The sequence below is a fragment of the Boleophthalmus pectinirostris genome, unplaced genomic scaffold, assembly GCF_026225935.1.
Source record: "Boleophthalmus pectinirostris isolate CB_2022bp ecotype Guang Dong unplaced genomic scaffold, ASM2622593v1 HiC_scaffold_22, whole genome shotgun sequence".
NCBI lineage: Eukaryota > Metazoa > Chordata > Actinopteri > Gobiiformes > Gobiidae > Boleophthalmus > Boleophthalmus pectinirostris.
Genome location: NW_026571190.1, coordinates 4,130,813 through 4,148,894, shown reverse-complemented (window position 1 = coordinate 4,148,894; position 18,082 = coordinate 4,130,813). Strand labels below are relative to the sequence as shown.

At 42.6% G+C, this 18,082-nt stretch overlaps 1 protein-coding gene across 1 annotated transcript in view; it reads right to left on the bottom strand.

Moving 5' to 3' along the window:
- LOC110153532 (collagen alpha-1(XI) chain-like) overlaps positions 1-18,082 on the bottom strand; it is a 40,895-nt gene that overhangs the window by 7,949 nt on the left and 14,864 nt on the right. Inside the window, exons 4-43 of the mRNA XM_020917439.2 lie at positions 16,842-17,009; positions 15,638-15,729; positions 15,395-15,516; positions 14,666-14,828; positions 13,608-13,730; positions 12,700-12,819; positions 12,405-12,533; positions 12,265-12,312; positions 12,116-12,157; positions 11,965-12,027; positions 11,824-11,898; positions 11,435-11,518; positions 9,468-9,524; positions 9,333-9,386; positions 9,195-9,248; positions 9,057-9,110; positions 8,919-8,972; positions 8,789-8,842; positions 8,673-8,717; positions 8,298-8,351; positions 6,650-6,694; positions 6,518-6,571; positions 6,402-6,446; positions 6,280-6,333; positions 6,168-6,212; positions 5,925-5,978; positions 5,810-5,854; positions 5,319-5,480; positions 5,179-5,232; positions 5,052-5,105; positions 4,931-4,975; positions 3,770-3,823; positions 3,647-3,691; positions 3,507-3,560; positions 3,374-3,427; positions 3,086-3,139; positions 2,904-3,011; positions 549-638; positions 406-459; positions 73-180 (exon numbers count right to left, since the gene is read on the bottom strand). Of these exons, the coding sequence (XP_020773098.1) occupies positions 73-180; positions 406-459; positions 549-638; positions 2,904-3,011; positions 3,086-3,139; positions 3,374-3,427; positions 3,507-3,560; positions 3,647-3,691; positions 3,770-3,823; positions 4,931-4,975; positions 5,052-5,105; positions 5,179-5,232; positions 5,319-5,480; positions 5,810-5,854; positions 5,925-5,978; positions 6,168-6,212; positions 6,280-6,333; positions 6,402-6,446; positions 6,518-6,571; positions 6,650-6,694; positions 8,298-8,351; positions 8,673-8,717; positions 8,789-8,842; positions 8,919-8,972; positions 9,057-9,110; positions 9,195-9,248; positions 9,333-9,386; positions 9,468-9,524; positions 11,435-11,518; positions 11,824-11,898; positions 11,965-12,027; positions 12,116-12,157; positions 12,265-12,312; positions 12,405-12,533; positions 12,700-12,819; positions 13,608-13,730; positions 14,666-14,828; positions 15,395-15,516; positions 15,638-15,729; positions 16,842-17,009 (2,933 nt within the window). The remainder of the gene's footprint in view (positions 1-72; positions 181-405; positions 460-548; positions 639-2,903; positions 3,012-3,085; positions 3,140-3,373; positions 3,428-3,506; positions 3,561-3,646; positions 3,692-3,769; positions 3,824-4,930; positions 4,976-5,051; positions 5,106-5,178; positions 5,233-5,318; positions 5,481-5,809; positions 5,855-5,924; positions 5,979-6,167; positions 6,213-6,279; positions 6,334-6,401; positions 6,447-6,517; positions 6,572-6,649; positions 6,695-8,297; positions 8,352-8,672; positions 8,718-8,788; positions 8,843-8,918; positions 8,973-9,056; positions 9,111-9,194; positions 9,249-9,332; positions 9,387-9,467; positions 9,525-11,434; positions 11,519-11,823; positions 11,899-11,964; positions 12,028-12,115; positions 12,158-12,264; positions 12,313-12,404; positions 12,534-12,699; positions 12,820-13,607; positions 13,731-14,665; positions 14,829-15,394; positions 15,517-15,637; positions 15,730-16,841; positions 17,010-18,082) is intronic.

Below are 18,082 nucleotides of genomic sequence, written 5' to 3'. Positions count from 1 at the left end.
AGGACACAAAGCCTTCCTCAGTTACAGCAGTGGGTACAGAGGATACACATTCACAAAGTCAGAGATAGTTACAGGTTCCCCCTTCTCTCCCATGGGTCCTGGTCCTCCTATGGCTCCAGCCCGGCCCGGCTGACCTATGGCCCCTGCAGGTCCTGGCGGGCCCCTTTCACCTGTCGCTCCCTGTCAACATACATCAGGGTTCACAGTGAGTAAGATGTACAGGAGAATCATGACAAATAAATTCTTTTCTTATTTGTATTGTTATCAATGATTAATATTGTCCTCCTTTGTAACCTGTTATTATTGATACATTGTTTGGCACCACTGATATTTAATTTATTTCAGTTAATACTGCTTTGCTTATTATGTCTGAAATGGTGTAAATGTGAAATGGGGAAAACGTACAATAGCTCCTGGCAGTCCATTAGGTCCAGAGCCTCCTTTCAGTCCTGGAGGACCCTGAAAACATACACAAAATCTTTATCTCAGAATCTTCTGACTTCAGTGAAAGTCCCAGCAGCATAAAGAAAAGAATAGTGAAGTATTACCATGACTCCTGGAGCTCCTCTGCTCCCTCGGAACCCCTTCAGTCCTGCTGGGCCGTTTTTCCCTGATGTCCCTGGTAACCCTGGGTCTCCCTGAGGATAAAAACATAGAGTTTGTGAGTGTAAATACCTCTATGTGAATAACACTACAGTATATGAATAACGCCAAGTGGTCCTCTACTGTCTTTTATAGATTTTTCTACTTTTCTATTTGTATTTTATTTTATTAACTTTATTTAATTTTTTATTAACTTATTTATTTGTTATGCTTTACTTTATTCAATGTGCCTCGTCTGTGTGTCACTTTGGAGACTGTGTGTTGGTAAAATGTACCATACAAATTAGGGCTGGGCGATATGGAGTAAAAATATATATCTTGATATATTTTGCTACATCTTGATATAGGATATATATCTCGATAACTGTACAGGAAAAAAAAAAACAGCAAACTGCAAAAACAAATATGCCAAATTCCACAAGTTTTTTTTTTTTTTATTGAAATGCAAGAGTTGGGCAGTTCATGTAGGAACAAAGTTCTTCTGCCACATTTAAGATAACAAAAAATCCCTGATTACATAAATAATAATGTAACTGTAAAATAAAAGAAATAATATATATTGCCTTATTTTCATTCATAAATAAAACAACTCAGCTCAAGCTCATCTTTGCATTAACTCTGTTATCCAAACCAGAACCAGAACCATGAGCTCCTTCAGCAGAGGAAGCTCAGGATGTTCCTTATTTTAACAGACCCATGTTCCTCACCAGCAGTCAGGAGCTCTGAGGTTTAATCCCACAATCCACTGCAGATCAAACCCAACGTTTCCAAACACTATTGTACAAGCAGTGTTGGGGAGTAACAGATTACATGTACCGGAGTTACGTAATCAGAGTACAAATTATAACTGTATTCAGTTACAGTTACTGTTTCAGTGAGTGGTAATTGGATTACAGTTACTTTGTTGAAATAAATGGATTACACTGCGGTATTTTCCTGTTTTCACATTTTGGGCTATATCCTTTTTCTTTTTTTTTTTCGGTAATTCCACTCATTGCCGGACACTAAACCAGGTCTAAAACCAGGTCTAAAACCAGGTCTAAAACCAGGTCTAAACCAGGTCTAAACCAGGTCTAAACCAGGTCTAAAACCAGGTCTAAAACCAGGTCTAAACCAGGTCTAAACCAGGTCTAAACCAGGTCTAAAACCAGGTCTAAAACCAGTTCAAAACCAGGTCTAAACCAGGTCTAAACCAGGTCTAAACCAGGACTAAACCAGGTCTAAACCAGGTCTAAACCAGGTCTAAACCAGGTCTAAAACAGGTCTAAAACAGGTCTAAAACCAGGTCCAAACCAGTTCAAAACCAGGTCTAAACCAGGACTAAAACATGACTAAAACCAGGTTTAAACCAGGTCTAAACCAGGACTAAACCAGGACTAAAGCAGGACTAAAACCAGGTCTATACCAGGTCCAAACCAGGATTTAACAGGGCTAAATCATTCTGCGTGGACGTGTCTCCTCCTCTTCTATCAATAATACTTTTAATTTGGTTCAGTAAAGTCTGGGCTTTTTATTTTCATTTGATCAGACAAAACATCTTATGTGAAGATTTCCTCATCTTTGTTTCTCTACAGCAAATCAAGTAATCCAAAGTATTCAGATTACGTTACTCACTTTAGGTAATTTAATGGATTACGTTACAAACTACATTTTAGGGTATGTAATCTGTAATCTGTAGGGGAATACATTTTAAAAGGAACAACACTGTGTACAAGTGACACTGCAGCAAATTATTGATTAAAATGTTTTACATAAATAAATTTTACATTACTAAATTTTACAACATATAAAGCAGAACGACTCCAGAGCCACCTCAGCCCATTTGAGATTATAATGTGTTTAAACACGTGTTTACGTTTATGTAACTTAAAACCTTAAAACTTTTATGTAACTTAAAACCACATGGCTAATTTGCATAAACAGCGTACTCCTTGTGCCTAATGCGGTTCAGCTTCTTTCGGGCTGATGTGCTGCTGATGGCCTTGTCTGTAAATGGTGGAAAAGGTTCATGGTGCTAAAAGCCCCAACTTTGGGCATTCATGGCAGTAGTGAGAAGTTAATGAGACATAAGTGAGCAAAATCAGGGAGGCTGGGGTGCAGGGGCACGCATAGAGAATGGCAAATAAGCGAAGCGGCGAAATCAGAATTGAATATAAGCATTATATTGATATAAACGATATGTCAGAATCCATATCGAGTTTAAAAAAGATCTCGACATATTTAAAATATCAAGATATCGCCCACCCCTAATACAAATAAAGTTGGGTTGGAATAACACCATGTAAATACTTATGGCATACCTTTCCACCTTCTTTTCCAGCCACACCAGGCAAACCATGTTCTCCAGGCACACCAGGTGCCCCTGGATGGCCTCGATCTCCCGGAGGTCCTGGCTCGCCAGACTTCCCCTAATAGAAACACACATATTCAGAGATTATGTAACATGGTGTTGTGTAAGTATAAAAATGTGTCAGTCTCTCACCTGTGGTCCCACCACACCAGAAGGCCCTGGGGGCCCAGTTTTGCCTTGGAATCCCTGGAGCACATAGAAGAGTGTTCATAAGAGTCACTCACGCCTTATATGCTAACTCTGTTTACTCTTTAGTTTCCTCCTGCTTTCTTCCTTAAGAACAGTGCTACAGACTGAATACACTTTTGTGAGTAACTAGCATAACTATATAGATACTAAAAATACATATTTTAGACCTTTTATCTGTTTTTTGACCCCTCATCCCATACTGTGATGGAAATGTATTAAAACTTCTCTCACTGGTTCTCCTCTTTGCCCAGGGTGCCCTGGAAGGCCGTCTTTTCCAGCAGGACCCTGTATTAATTTACATGATAATCATAATCAGTGTGTAAAGTGTAATGAAACGATTATATACAATGTGCTGTTGACTTACAGGGGATCCTTTAGGTCCTGGCTCCCCATTTCTGCCTTGGGGTCCTTGAGGTCCCTATAAATATGTATCCAAAAGCAACACACATTAGAATTAATGAGTAACATAGGTACATGTAAAAAGGAGAGAGCACTGTGGCTCACCCTTTCACCAGGAGACCCTGGGGGCCCGTCATTTCCAGATGCGCCCTATGCAAATAAACAATCATAACAATTAAACCAAGTGAAAATAGTTTCTTTATCCAAAAAGAGTGACATCACACTAACCTTGTCCCCAGACTTCCCTGTGGGCCCTCGAGCGCCTCTGGCCCCTCTGGCACCCTGACAGAGAACACCTTATTAACACATTTCAGCACCAAAAGCTTTTGGGAAAAGGTGACTTGATTCGCACTGTCTGGTCTTGTGCTGAACCCAGTTATGTAACAGAATAGTAAAAATGGTGGTAAAACGTCCATAAGGAAACCAGTATCAGACAGGTTTTACAGGGAGGAGAGTTGAAGCACAGGCCATTGGGGCTGGTAGAGTTCTGAGACCCCCTCCTCTTTGACAGCTGCAGATCACATCCAAACTTACCCTGTGTAAACGTTCATCTACTAAACTAAACTAGACTTTCAGTTCATAACAAACAGATTTTATTATTTATTGTGGTAATTACTTACTTTAATGGTTTATTTTCTATATAATGACCGTGGAGAAAATCCTTCACTTCACATGAAGTATTGTGCAGTACTTAAAAATAAAATGATTTATGTGTATATATGTGTATTTGGAGTTGATATCTGTTCCTAACTTGTTAGCAGTTACATTCAGAGTAACTCAGAGGTCAAAACTAATCTCAGCATCACAAAAAGCCATTTATTTGTAAAGAATTCAGAAATAGCTTCAATTTTTATTGTGGGTGGAATGAGAAGAGGTAGAACACACTGAGTTACTCCAATAAGTCAGAAAAACAAAAAGATAGGAGTCTCAATCTGTATTTATCATATATTAATAATCTGTGGTAAATCAGAAAAAACTCCACTGCCTGCATCTCCTCGCAAGAGACTCACTTTTCAGCATGGTGGCCCCCTAGTGGTTTGAGTGTGTATGTACATAGTATTCTAGTTAGGTTGGAAATACACATTTATAAAGGGGGCCATCATTTAAAATTGAGAAAAGGGGAAGGGCAGGACCCTACCCTTTCTGGTAGAGGGCTTGCTACCTGCTTGTCTCATGGAAACAGAAAGGTAGTTATCCATTTTGCAGTAATGTAATTATTTTCATTGCAAAATATTATAATAATAGCTGCTTAATCTGCTTCAGATGTCTGTTTATGCATTTGATTAATCTGCTTCATCTTCTTAAGATTCACAATGCAAGTAATGGGCTGTGGTTCATGGATATCTGTAAAAAGCAAGCACAGTCTTCTTGAGTTAGCGGCATACTCACATTTGGCCCCCTCTGTCCTGCGCTGCCCTGCTGGCCTCCAGGACCCTGGACAGAGACACAGAGTGCAGCAGGTCACACATGGATGACTAGAGAACAGACCTGGTGACAAGAGAGAACTTACTTTTTTGCCCTTTTCTCCTGCAGCTCCGATCACGCCAGGAAAGCCATCAGAACCCTACCAGACAGTACCACGGAGTCAGCTCTGGTTAGGCATTCACTGTGATTCAAGATAAACAATATGTTTTTACCTTTGGTCCCTGACGCCCTGGATAACCTGGCAACCCTGGGACCCCCAGTTTACCCTACAGAAAGGGAGGACAACCATAGAGGCACACTTTTGCTTAACAACAGTCCATGATACTGCTGCTACATGCCAGTGGACCTGTACCTTCTCACCAGATGTGCCTGCAGCACCAGCCTCTCCTTGGGGGCCCATTTGGCCTTTAGGTCCCTCTGGTCCATCCTCTCCACGAGCTCCAACAAGTCCATTATCTCCAACATCTCCCTTTGCACCCATCTCCCCTTTTGCCCCTGGAAAACCATCCTCTCCCTAAACACATAAATATGGTTATGGTTAAGGTATTCCAGTCCATACTGTCCCCACAGGGAATTAGGTTCCCTACATTTGACTTCATTACAGCAGTGCTTCCCCAAAGGGAAAGAACACAAACACTTCACAAACCAAACCCAGGATCATTTTGCTGTGAGGACAGAGAGTCTCTTTACCACACAACCTTTTGAATAAACCACAGAATAAAAGAGAAGTCATAACATTTCAAAGAATTCTAATATGAAGCTTAAATACAGGTTTGGATACCAATGGAGCACATTCAAATTCATCATATTCAATCACTTCTACATATCTTGTGTCTCTCCTACCTTCTCTCCTTTGCTGCCCTTTAGTCCTCGCAGTCCATCTGCTCCCTGTCACAGACATAGGCTGGTAAATACAATACATTATTTCTGTTGCTGTGAGGGAAATCAAAGCATGTACCTTAACCCCACGCTGACCAGGGTATCCCACAGGCCCCTGAACTCCTGAAGTCCCCTAAAAATAGGTTCAACTTTATCCAACAGTGATTATAAAACCACAATCAAAGTTGTTGTTTTTTTTCATAATTATTACACTGTAAAACACCAAAGCAAATGTGTCTAAATGTGCAGTAAAACATATTCCAGTGTTTCTGGAAGAGAACACTTAAAGGGATTGTATTGTGGGCAGGTGCAGTGGACTCACAGGCAGCCCCTTCTCTCCAGCCGTTCCCTCTCTTCCAGGATGGCCCTGTGACAGAGGACATATTTAATCCTGAGTCCGCCTGGTGAGTAACAGTACAGTGGGTGATACCTACTGGGGGCCCATCGTTTCCTGGTAAACCGGGCATTCCTTTCTTTCCCTGAGGGCCCTGTACAACAACACAACAATAAGCAGTTTCCCCATAAAAGCAGACTATAAGCAGGTGTAAAACAGCACCTTTTCTCCTGGATGTCCCACCAGTCCCTGAGGTCCAGGAAAGCCCTAGAGCACAGGAGACAGTAACATGAGTACATGTACACAACTACACATTAGTCATCTTTGTTACTGTGTACCAGGATGCCAGGGTTGCCTTGTTGTCCCGGTGCTCCAATGTCTCCGGGAGCTCCCTGTAAAAACACAGACAGAATGAGTCTGTACCTGCTCACTGCTCATGTCAGATATCATAGTGCTTTTATGATACTCACAATGTTTCCCTTTGAACCTTGGACCCCATCTATTCCTCGGACGCCCTGTGTAGAAAAGCAGTGCATACAGTAATTAGCCCTGGCATTGTGACTCTAACACCATAACTGACAAATGTGATCTGTGTGTGCTTTAAGCATCAGATTTAGCCTAGTCAAAACCACACAATACACATTTGTATAAACAAATATTCTTAACAGCTTGAGCTAGTCAAAAGGGAACTTGAACTCCCACAAATCTATGATCATCTATTCTTATGGGAGCATGCTTAAACCTGCATGTACAAGTGCACACATAATATATTCAGAAAGCAGAGCCATAGCCTCGGGCAAACACACACTTCTCTACCTGACACACATGCATTTCAGATGAGATAAGAATCCCATTAACACCATGTTAACAAATGCACTATCAGATGTGGGCACAGGAACTGGATACAAAGCAACTTGGATTGTGTTCAGTTTGATTGAATTCCTCCCGTTTAAGGATGGGTGAACCACTAAGTGTTGTGCAATGGATGAGCAGGCGATCATTCATACCCACCACACACATTCTTTTGTACAGCTGATCCACATATTTGTGTCATGTTTACTGCAAATTGTATTTTAGACTTTTAGAGTAAATGTTTAGCTCTATATATTTTAGAATAATTATATGGTTTGTGTTCCTCTTGGTTTTGAGACTTTCAGAACCTTTTCTGTCCTGCTACGGTCATCTTGTTTCACCCCTCTTGTCCACAGACTTGCTTCTGTTTGTCACACTGTGAGTGAAGTGAAAGTGAGGGAGAAAGAAAGAGTGAGAGACAATGAGAAAGAGGGAAAGACAGAGTGAGAGACAGGATGAGAGAGAGAGGGAGAGAGAGAGAGAGGCAGAGAAAGAGGGAGGGGGTAAGAAGGGGAGAGAGCAAGGGAGAGCTGGCTGACAGATGCAGAGCATTTAGAGTTGACTCAATGTTGAGCACACATTACCTGCATAAATGCTGATATTATTATCACTGCTGATGAATCATAATCATCATAACAAGTTTATGTGACCAAGTCTTTAGAATAGCATTATTCAATGTTTTGAGCAGAGCCATACCCTGAAGCCACCCCAGCTCATCCTGGTGACACCTTGTGGCTCCTCACCTGCACCTCCCTTTTTCCCAGCAACCCTATTTAAATCCAGGAAGTTTCTCTACACTGCTGGTCACTTTCTACAACCTCACACTTGCTCTGATGAGCTGTTATCTCTGGAGGTACAGAAGTATGTAAGGGAGAGGGAATGCACAGAACCGCCTCCCGTCTCATCCCCCTCAGCCTATGCTACTGCGTCCTGTACTCAGCATCATGCATCCCTTATATCTGCTCTAATGAAGATTTTTACATACTGTGGTGTGGTCCTTACTAATGAAGCTTTTGCTGAAGAATACCTATGATGAGTGTGTGGCTTGCATTTGGATAAAATTAATTTGAAAATATCACCACATTTGAGCTGTGCCAGGCCCAGGACTCAAGTGAACCACGCAGAGACCTCAGATTTAAGATGCACTTAGAGTACTCATTCACACCATGACTATACTTTTACATGCAGAACTTTGCAAATGAACAGGACTTGAGTTAGCACAGCGAGTTAGTGGGATAAGCATTAAGGTGAACAAGTGATACTCACAGGCTGTCCTGGGGGGCCTGGTCGGCCTCTGGGTCCAGTCAGACCTCTGGCGCCCTAAGGAACACAGTAGAATAAATGTCACAGAAATACACTGCCTCCAAAAGAAGACGACTCTTTACACATAGTGTACTGTACAGCAATAGAATATATTCATTTATGATGTACTCTCTACTGTGCTCAAATAAGCACTTTAAATATGTTATGGGGAAATGCACCATAATGGTCTATTCCTGCAGTCTTTGAGTTGTAACTGTACTCTCTCTATAGAAAGAAATCATGTGAAATATTGTACATAGAACAAGGCCTATTATGTGAAGTACATTTGCAAAATTACAACATAGAAATAGCTGTTAAAAGAGATATAGAGTAACTCACAGCATCACCTGGAGCTCCTCTTGGACCCGATGGCCCCTCTGAGCCCTGCACAAAGTCATAACTTTACACTGTGACATGCACAAGATAAAATCCTCTAAATAAGAACAAACTCTGACCTTCTCCCCTAATAGTCCAGGAGGCCCCACAGGCCCAGGCTTCCCTCTGTCTCCCTGAAATAAACACACACAATACAAGTCCATCATTTACATCTACACTGGTACATGTCTTCAGCTTTCACTCTCTCACCTTGTGCCCTTTGTTCCCAGGAAGACCCGGCAGTCCATCAAAGCCCCGGTCCCCCTGACACAAGAGTAACCTTGATGTCACACTTATTTACATTCACACTGTGTGTTTGAAGATGCATGTTTCATGTGCTGTATTCACCTTTGCTCCTGGCTCTCCGATAGCCCCTCTCCCGCCGTCTGACCCCGAGCGGCCCTTACAACACACACATAAGATGTTACAGCACTATCACACAGGTTTAGTGTGTTGATAATAAAGAACAAAAGAGAGGAGCTTTACCCTTTTTCCTGGCCGCCCATTCTGACCTGGAATGCCTGTAAGTCCAGGAGGACCCTGTGCGGAGAACAGAACCAGGTCAAGACTCCTGTGTCTGTGTAAAGGTGAAAGCAGCGCTGCTTTGTGATGGGGTATACTTACAGCTGGCCCCATCTCTCCATTGCTCCCCTTGAGTCCTGAAGGGCCTGGACCTCCCTGAACATGAGACACGCAGACATTAGTGAAGCAATATGCAAACATGTGCAGAAATATAGTAAAAACGAGCAGTGACGGTACCAGAGGCCCCGGACGTCCCCTCAGTCCAAGTGGTCCTGGAGGGCCCTTCATAGCAAGCTGTAAGGAGACAGAGAACTATTAGTGAGACATGGACAGTGTGAGACAGGAGCATTAGTGAGACATGGACAGTGTGAGACAGAAGCATTAGTGAGACATGGACAGTGTGAGACAGGAGCATTAGTGAGACATGGAGACATGGACAGTGTGAGACAGGAGCATTAGACATGGGTAGTGTGAGACAGAAGCATTAGTGAGACATGGAGACATGGACAGTGTGAGACAGGAGCATTAGTGAGACATGGAGACATGGGCAGTGTGAGACAGGAGCATTAGTGAGACATGGAGACATGGATAGTGTGAGACAGGAGCATTAGTGAGACATGGAGACTTGGACAGTGTGAGACAGGAGCATTAGTGAGACATGGAGACTTGGACAGTGTGAGACAGGAGCATTAGTGAGACATGGAGACATGGACAGTGTGAGACAGGAGCATTAGTGAGACATGGAGACTTGGACAGTGTGAGACAGGAGCATTAGTGAGACATGGAGACAGTGTGAGACAGGAGCATTAGTGAGACATGGAGACATGGACAGTGTGAGACAGGAGCATTAGTGAGACATGGAGACATGGACAGTGTGAGACAGGAGCATTAGTGAGACATGGAGACATGAACAGTGTGAGACAGGAGTATTAGTGAGACATGGAGACATGGGCAGTGTGAGACAGAAGCATTAGTGAGACATGGAGACATGGGCAGTGTGAGACAGGAGCATTAGTGAGACATGGAGACATGGGCAGTGTGAGACAGAAGCATTAGTGAGACATGGAGACATGGACAGTGTGAGACAGGAGCATTAGTGAGACATGGAGACATGGACAGTGTGAGACAGGAGCATTAGTGAGACATGGAGACATGGACAGTGTGAGACAGGAGCATTAGACATGGGCAGTGTGAGACAGAAGCATTAGTGAGACATGGAGACATGGATAGTGTGAGACAGGAGCATTAGTGAGACATGGAGACATGGACAGTGTGAGACAGGAGCATTAGTGAGACATGGAGACATGGACAGTGTGAGACAGGAGCATTAGTGAGACATGGAGACATGGACAGTGTGAGACAGGAGCATTAGTGAGACATGGAGACATGGACAGTGTGAGACAGGAGCATTAGACATGGGCAGTGTGAGACAGAAGCATTAGTGAGACATGGAGACATGGATAGTGTGAGACAGGAGCATTAGTGAGACATGGAGACTTGGACAGTGTGAGACAGGAGTATTAGTGAGACATGGAGACTTGGACAGTGTGAGACAGGAGCATTAGACATGGGCAGTGTGAGACAGAAGCATTAGTGAGACATGGAGACATGGACAGTGTGAGACAGGAGCATTAGTGAGACATGGAGACATGGACAGTGTGAGACAGGAGCATTAGTGAGACATGGAGACATGGACAGTGTGAGACAGGAGCATTAGACATGGGCAGTGTGAGACAGAAGCATTAGTGAGACATGGAGACATGGACAGTGTGAGACAGGAGCATTAGTGAGACATGGAGACATGGACAGTGTGAGACAGGAGCATTAGACATGGACAGTGTGAGACAGAAGCATTAGTGAGACATGGAGACATGGATAGTGTGAGACAGGAGCATTAGTGAGACATGGACAGAGACATGGATAGTGTGAGACAGGAGCATTAGTGAGACATGGAGACATGGAGTGTGGACATAGTGTGAGACAGGAGCATTAGTGAGACATGGAGACATGGACAGTGTGAGACAGGAGCATTAGTGAGACATGGAGACATGGACAGTGTGAGACAGGAGCATTAGTGGACATGAGACAGTGTGAGACAGGAGTATTAGTGAGACATGGAGACATGGACAGTGTGAGACAGGAGCATTAGTGAGACATGGAGACATGGACAGTGTGAGACTGTATTTGGAGTAAAGAGCCGATGCCTTGGTCTGCTGCAGAATGGCCTGAGCCTGGGCCTCCTGGGCTGACACCACAGTTCCTGTTCTTGGGTCACCACCAGACTGGAACTGCACACAAACATTAGCATACACACAGTTACACAGAGGCAAAGCTCCCTCTGTGGGTCACCATTTAGTATTACAATTAAAAACCTACGGGGGGTTAAAGAATAAATGCATCAAGATCAACAAGCACATGAAATGAAAATAAATGAATCTATACATGTTCTTACCATATTTTATACAAAACCTTCTACAAAGTGGTGTGTGTTAGTCCACTAAGCTCCCACAGACACATTGTTCAGGAGTTGTGTTCCTATTTGCTGAGATCCCTACATATGTGTGCAGCCCTGGGCTCACAGGACAATACTTACCGGTATGAGCATGATGTTTCCTGGAGGGCCAGGGATCCCATCAGCTCCACTCAGACCTGGCCGGCCAGGAGGGCCCTAAAGGGATGGAAACATTAAAAAGGGCATCCATTACATGCCATACCAGAAGAACGCTCCCCTTACCAGTTCACCAGGGTCTCCTCGAGGTCCCACAGGTCCTGTGACTCCAGTCGGACCAGATTCTCCCTGTCACCAAACACACAAATCACTGATTCACTTAAATTCTATAACTTCAAACAATACTTCAAATCTAAAATATAGTGTGCATCCTAACCTGAGGACCCTCGGGCCCAGCAGGTCCCACAATTTGTGTCCCCTGTGGAGATTAGCAAATGTTAGATTGTGTCTGTTATTTATGTTGAACAATGGTCATTGTAAACTGCTGTAGATGGATCTGTTCTTCTCAAAGACATGTGTGCTTACCACTCCAAACACAGCTGGCTCTCCCTTCTCCCCTTTTTCTGGAATATTCTAAGGAGAAAATTGCAAACAGCAAACAGCAGTTAGCGTCATGATGTCACTGTGACTTTCTTTGTGTTAGACTAAATTGGTTTAAAGTGTACCTCTAGGCCCAGGATGTAAGCCTGTTCCCTCTCAGCAGGACCATGGCGGCCCTCGTGCTCCTCCTCATACTCATATTCATTGACCTGGTAGTAGTCTGTAGAGTTGTCATAGTCCTCATACTCCACAATCTGTTCCAAGCAAGTACAAGTAAAAATAATAATATGTTTTATTCCTAACATGCTTTTCATTACAAGAACTCTCAGTGTGCTACAAAGAAAAATGAAATAATACACAGATACAATATAAACAACAGTTACACAGGCACCAGCATGCGCTTCACTGTCTGCGTCATACCTCATACTCAGTGATATTGGGCCCCACAGTCACCGTGGAAACAGAGAGGTCATCATAGAGGTCGCTGTAGTCAAACTCCTCAAACTCCTCCACCACACGTTTCTTTGGTATTCGCTCCAGCTGAGGACACAGAAGCACAGGCTCTGATCCAAATGTCTTCAGACTAGTAAGGACTCCCTTGAAAAGGAGTTTTTGTTTATCTCAAAGGGATAAAAACAAAAAAAAACTGACAATTTTTTATCTGGTTAACATTTCTGGGGTCCAAAGCCACAGCACGGGGGCTACAACTTCAAGCCCATAATAAAATAGATATATACAGTACTATATACAGTAAGTATGTGTTTAAAAAGCCCACCACATTCCCAAAGCTGCCTTAGAGTGCTAATAAACGGACCTGCAGAGGTGATTGAATACTGAGAGTGATGGGTCAATGCTGAGCTGTGTGACAGGAGGGATGGGAAGACATTTTGCCCTGGGCACTAGTGCACTCAGAGGGCTTACTCCACCTGTCAGACTAGGAACGTTTTTAACAAGCTGAATAATCCAGCCTGATGCTATGCTTTCATGGCCTCAGAATTAAAAATTTGAAATCAACAGTCACTCAGCACTAAGTAAAAGGCACATAATCCTCTACCTAATCCTTTACTCACAGATTTCTGCTGTTGTAACACCAACAATACAATACAACACATTCAGAAAACCACAAACCAAAGCTTCAGCCTGTTTGAACTGTGATCCAGACGACATGTGTAGCTCCAGGAGTGGAAACCATTTCAAAGTCTCCCCATAGTAAGGAGCAATGCCAAACCATCTGCACTCCAAAACAACCACATGTGCAACAATGGACCGGTCTCTGACACACATCCCAGGCTGTTGTGAGCAGACTGACAGAGCTGGAGTGGCCTCACCTCTTCCGGCTCCACCAGGATGGAGTTGTAGGGCAGAGAGTGCTCACAGTCGGGGATGTAGTCCTGGCAGTAGGTCTCAGCCGCTCGAGGGTTGTCCACCATCAGCAGCTGCTGGATTTCTCCCTGTGAAACAGATGCACCTGAGCAAAGCATCATTCAAGAACAAATCCCTCTCTCTCTATATATATATATCTCTATGTCTTGTGTATTTTTATAGACACTACTAGTTTCCTTTAATGACACAGATGACATATATAAATCTGTCGCTGCATCTTTATCAGACTGTTATGTCTCGTCTGTTCTCCAGTGATCAAAGTGACTGAACACATTGCTTTTATTGTTTCTCCGTGGTTAATGGTCTCCAGACCTCTTGGACGGCCAGACATCTCCAGTCTGCGATGTGCTCATACAAACCACAGCTTGGCTCCCCACTGCCTTGTACTTGTACCACCTGAGCGAGGGAATGCTGCTCCAAAAGGTCAGAGTGAGAATGCCAGAGTTACCTCACTGCCTGAGGTGAGACACAAACACAACTGAAGAAGCTCCATCAGCGTCTGCTCCCTCTGTGCTCTATGCACTCCATGGTTTTACCTGATCTGATAAACTTTGTTTAATATTTTAATATATGCATAACATGTACTGTGCAGCTGTGAGTTAAGCGGCTGACACGTGCAGTACATACATGTCACCACTGGGGGGCAATAATGCTGGATAACCCATGTTGATCCTTCTGTCAACATTGACTGAATAAATCAAACAAGCTGCCACATAAGGAGGAGCTTACCACACGATACATAAATACTTTATTGATCCCAAAGGAAATTCAATTCATGCAAAGAGAATACTGTGCAAATACCACTCTATTATAAGGCATATACCTGTAAATATAAGTGCAAATAGACACACTAAAGTCTGCTAAGCCTGCCATCTCTTCTCATTCGATTGTGGTTTGATCTTTACTTTTTTATTACAAAATGATATAGTCAGATGAATACTAACTGGCCTGAGGATGGAGGCCATAACCAAAAAGAACCCAGACATGCATGTGTTTGTCTCACCTCAAAGACAGCTTCGTCAAGCAGGCGTGTCCCAAACACACTGACCCCCTCAGTGCTGACGTGGGGGTCAGGGCCTCGCATCAGCTCCAGAGTCTCCACTTTGACACAGTCCAGGTACAGAGTCACCGACTGGCCCTCCACACTGTAAGCCACTCTGTGCCACCTACCGGAGAACAATGCATGTTATCTGTCCACTCTGTCCACCTCTGTATATGGACACAAACTCTTCAGATGGACTATGACATTTTGTAGCTACATGTGTTCATCACATCACAAAAATCAAGAAGCAAAACTGAGCTAGAAGAGAGAGAGCAAAGTGTTTATTCATCTTTAATTGCTTTCATGTTGTATGTACAGTAGGCCATGATGTTATCTTTCACTGACTATGAACAAGGAAGCAGCATTTCTTTAATTTTCCTTAAATGTCTTTTCTGACACAGGGGTGAGTTAAAATAAGTCTTACTTCTTGCTATTCTATTTAGAGCATCAATGCATCATTTGTAAGAGTCAAACTTGGGCTCAACCCATACAAAGTGTATTCATCTTTCTACCACTTCCTGTTTGTTCTGCTCATGACAAAGCTTGAAATACAGATTATGACTTTGTGCTACTTTTTTCTAACTGTAATAATTTATTTTATAAGAACACTGAGAAAGGACCATTAAACTGCATGATGTTCCCAAGCCCTTGCACCCTTCACATGTACACTGTGTGTGTGTAGTTACCCACTTTCCGTCAGCCAGACTGACTTTTCTGAAGATGGGGTACAAGTCTGGGCTGGGCTGGCCATTATGATCTTCATACAGAAAGACAGGAGAGCGGGCCAGCTCCACACCAAGCTGCTGTGTGCCCTGCAAAACACAACAATACTCTTTCAGCTTGTCACACATGGAGCTTCTAATGAGAAAACTGTAAAATGTTACATTCAACATTTGACAAAGCATCTCAAGTGTATCCAAATGTTCAACATACCTGAGGGTCATAGAGGGAGAAGAGGAAAACCTGAGAGCCCTTGACCGGTCGCACCGTGGTCATCACTGAGAAGTCCACTGGGAACATGGAATCTGCACAGGGATTTGTTTGATCAATCAATCATTCACATTTATTTATATAGTATTTTTTTATTACGATGGTTGGCCAAACTGCTCCACAGGTTTAGTATCGAAAGAAATACACTGAAGAATAAAATTACAACAAAGCCATTCATTAAGGTTCAAATATAGACCGTGGTATCTGCTCTAACAGTTTTAAACCCCACCAATGTTTATAAAGGAAGACTGCATGAAGCAGGTCCTAAAGAAGAGTTAGTGTACCTTATTCACACTGTTTTAACTACTTTTGACACCTCAATTTATCATATCTTTATAAGTCTTATGTTGGTGTATAAAAAACATCAGCAGAGGGCAAGGACTTTGGCTGGTAAATATAAAGCTGAAACAGTAGCTGCTCACTCAGAAGGATGGTTGTATGTGGTGAAGACAATTTGAACACTCCAAAAACAACCAGAATCAGTCTGATGAAAGTACATGGGCTTCTGATTACCACATGACATCCAAAAGTAGGGGGCAAGGGGTCTGAGTGACAGACTGTACTGCACACAGGAATCAGCCATGTGCCAAAGTCTACTTATTGACGAAACAACATTACACCACACTTGTTAGATGCACTATGAATGTGTTTTTCTGGTGGGGTTCACATGTTCTTTTATCTTCTTGCTTGACCTGGAATGTTCCACAGTGTGGCATTAAATGCTAACCTGCTCAGCAAGATGAATTGTTATGATATTTGTGAGTTCACAAACTTCTGACAATCACAGCACAGCACTGAAGCACCCAAATAAACCAAAACAAATATGGCAATGCAGATGGACATGATCCAGCCTATTTTAAGGGAAATGTTGTTTTTGAAAACATGCAAAATGTAGTGATTTATGCATTTGTGAAGGGAAGGAAGCTTATTCTTATTCCACTGTCTATCTTGCATTTATTCAATTATAGACATTTCAATGGAAAATAAAAAAAAACTTTGTTATGGTGTCTTCATACAAATAAATTGGTTTTAAGTCATACCACTGAACATTCCAAGCAGAGAAGAGAACAGAAAACCCACCTAGCTCATCCTTTAAAAGATAAAAATCATAGATGTTTTATTACAGACATGAGGTGTGTGGTCTCACCAGGGAAGAGCTGCTTGGTGGGGGCGCTGAGCTGGATCTTCTTGTCGATCTTATAGGAGAGGTCAGTCACATCTTGGCCCGAGCGGCTGGTGCACAGGCCTGCCTCCAGGGACACGCCCTCCATGTCCTCTGAGAGCTCCAGCACCTTCAGCACGTCCACCAGCTTCACTACACACCACAACAAAGACAACTGTTAGGTTTCCCTTCATCTCTCTCAATAAAACCTCAACATTTTCTGACAAAAAAAATGCACATCAATAGATATGAAAGGACAACAGCTTGTCTGTTATTTCTTGTCATATAATAATAAGTTAATGACACAATTAATGACAGACACACTCAAAGTTGCTTTAAGTTTTAGAGAAGTGGTTGGCAAAATCAAAAATTTACATTATTTCTTAGGTGTGGTTTGGTTTTCTGGAAGATGTTATTAAAACTGATATTTAACACTTCACAGTGACAGTTAAATTAGCTTGTTGATCAACTTGCCGAGTGTGGGAACGAAGAGACTTGTCAGTGGTAGCACAGAGCTGCATTATACTGTTATCTCACTCACTAAATGGTCATTTCAGCATCACAATATTTTAACCAAAGCAGGGAAGGACAACAATCTGAAATTCTGAGTTCATAAGCAAGTCAAGGGCATCATGGACAAAAACCAGCAATGCACCGTCAGCAAGAATTACCGTAAACACTTGTCATTTTAAAGGTCCACTTTAACATTAGCAACGTTATTGCTTTGCCTTAAATGTTCCACAGAATGGAATTTTATTTACCTATTGCAAAAATACCTTGCAAATCTACATTCTCACTGTGAGTCACCTCTCTACAAATCTGATCAGTTGCTGGCCTGATTGCTTCACCTGCTTGTCTCCATGGAGACAGATAAGTTTAATGTCATGACGTGACAGCCTTCAGGCAAAGCAATAAGATCTCCATGGAGGCTCCATGCAATTCAAGAAAACTGAAAATAAAAAAACAGATCAAAATGCAAAGTGCTAATAACAGTGTTGGTAGCATTACAAAAGGTTGGATCTGTCGACAGCATTCAAACATGATTAGTAATGCCCAACTTGGCACAGAGAAGTTCGTATCTCTCTAAGTAAAAATACCTGTGCTGTTGGTTGTCATTATGTGCTGTTCACACACAAGTTTGGACTAAACATCAGGATATACACAAACCTTTCTTCTGGCACTGCATGGAAAACATGTGCTAGTATGTTCTATATGAGTCTATACAT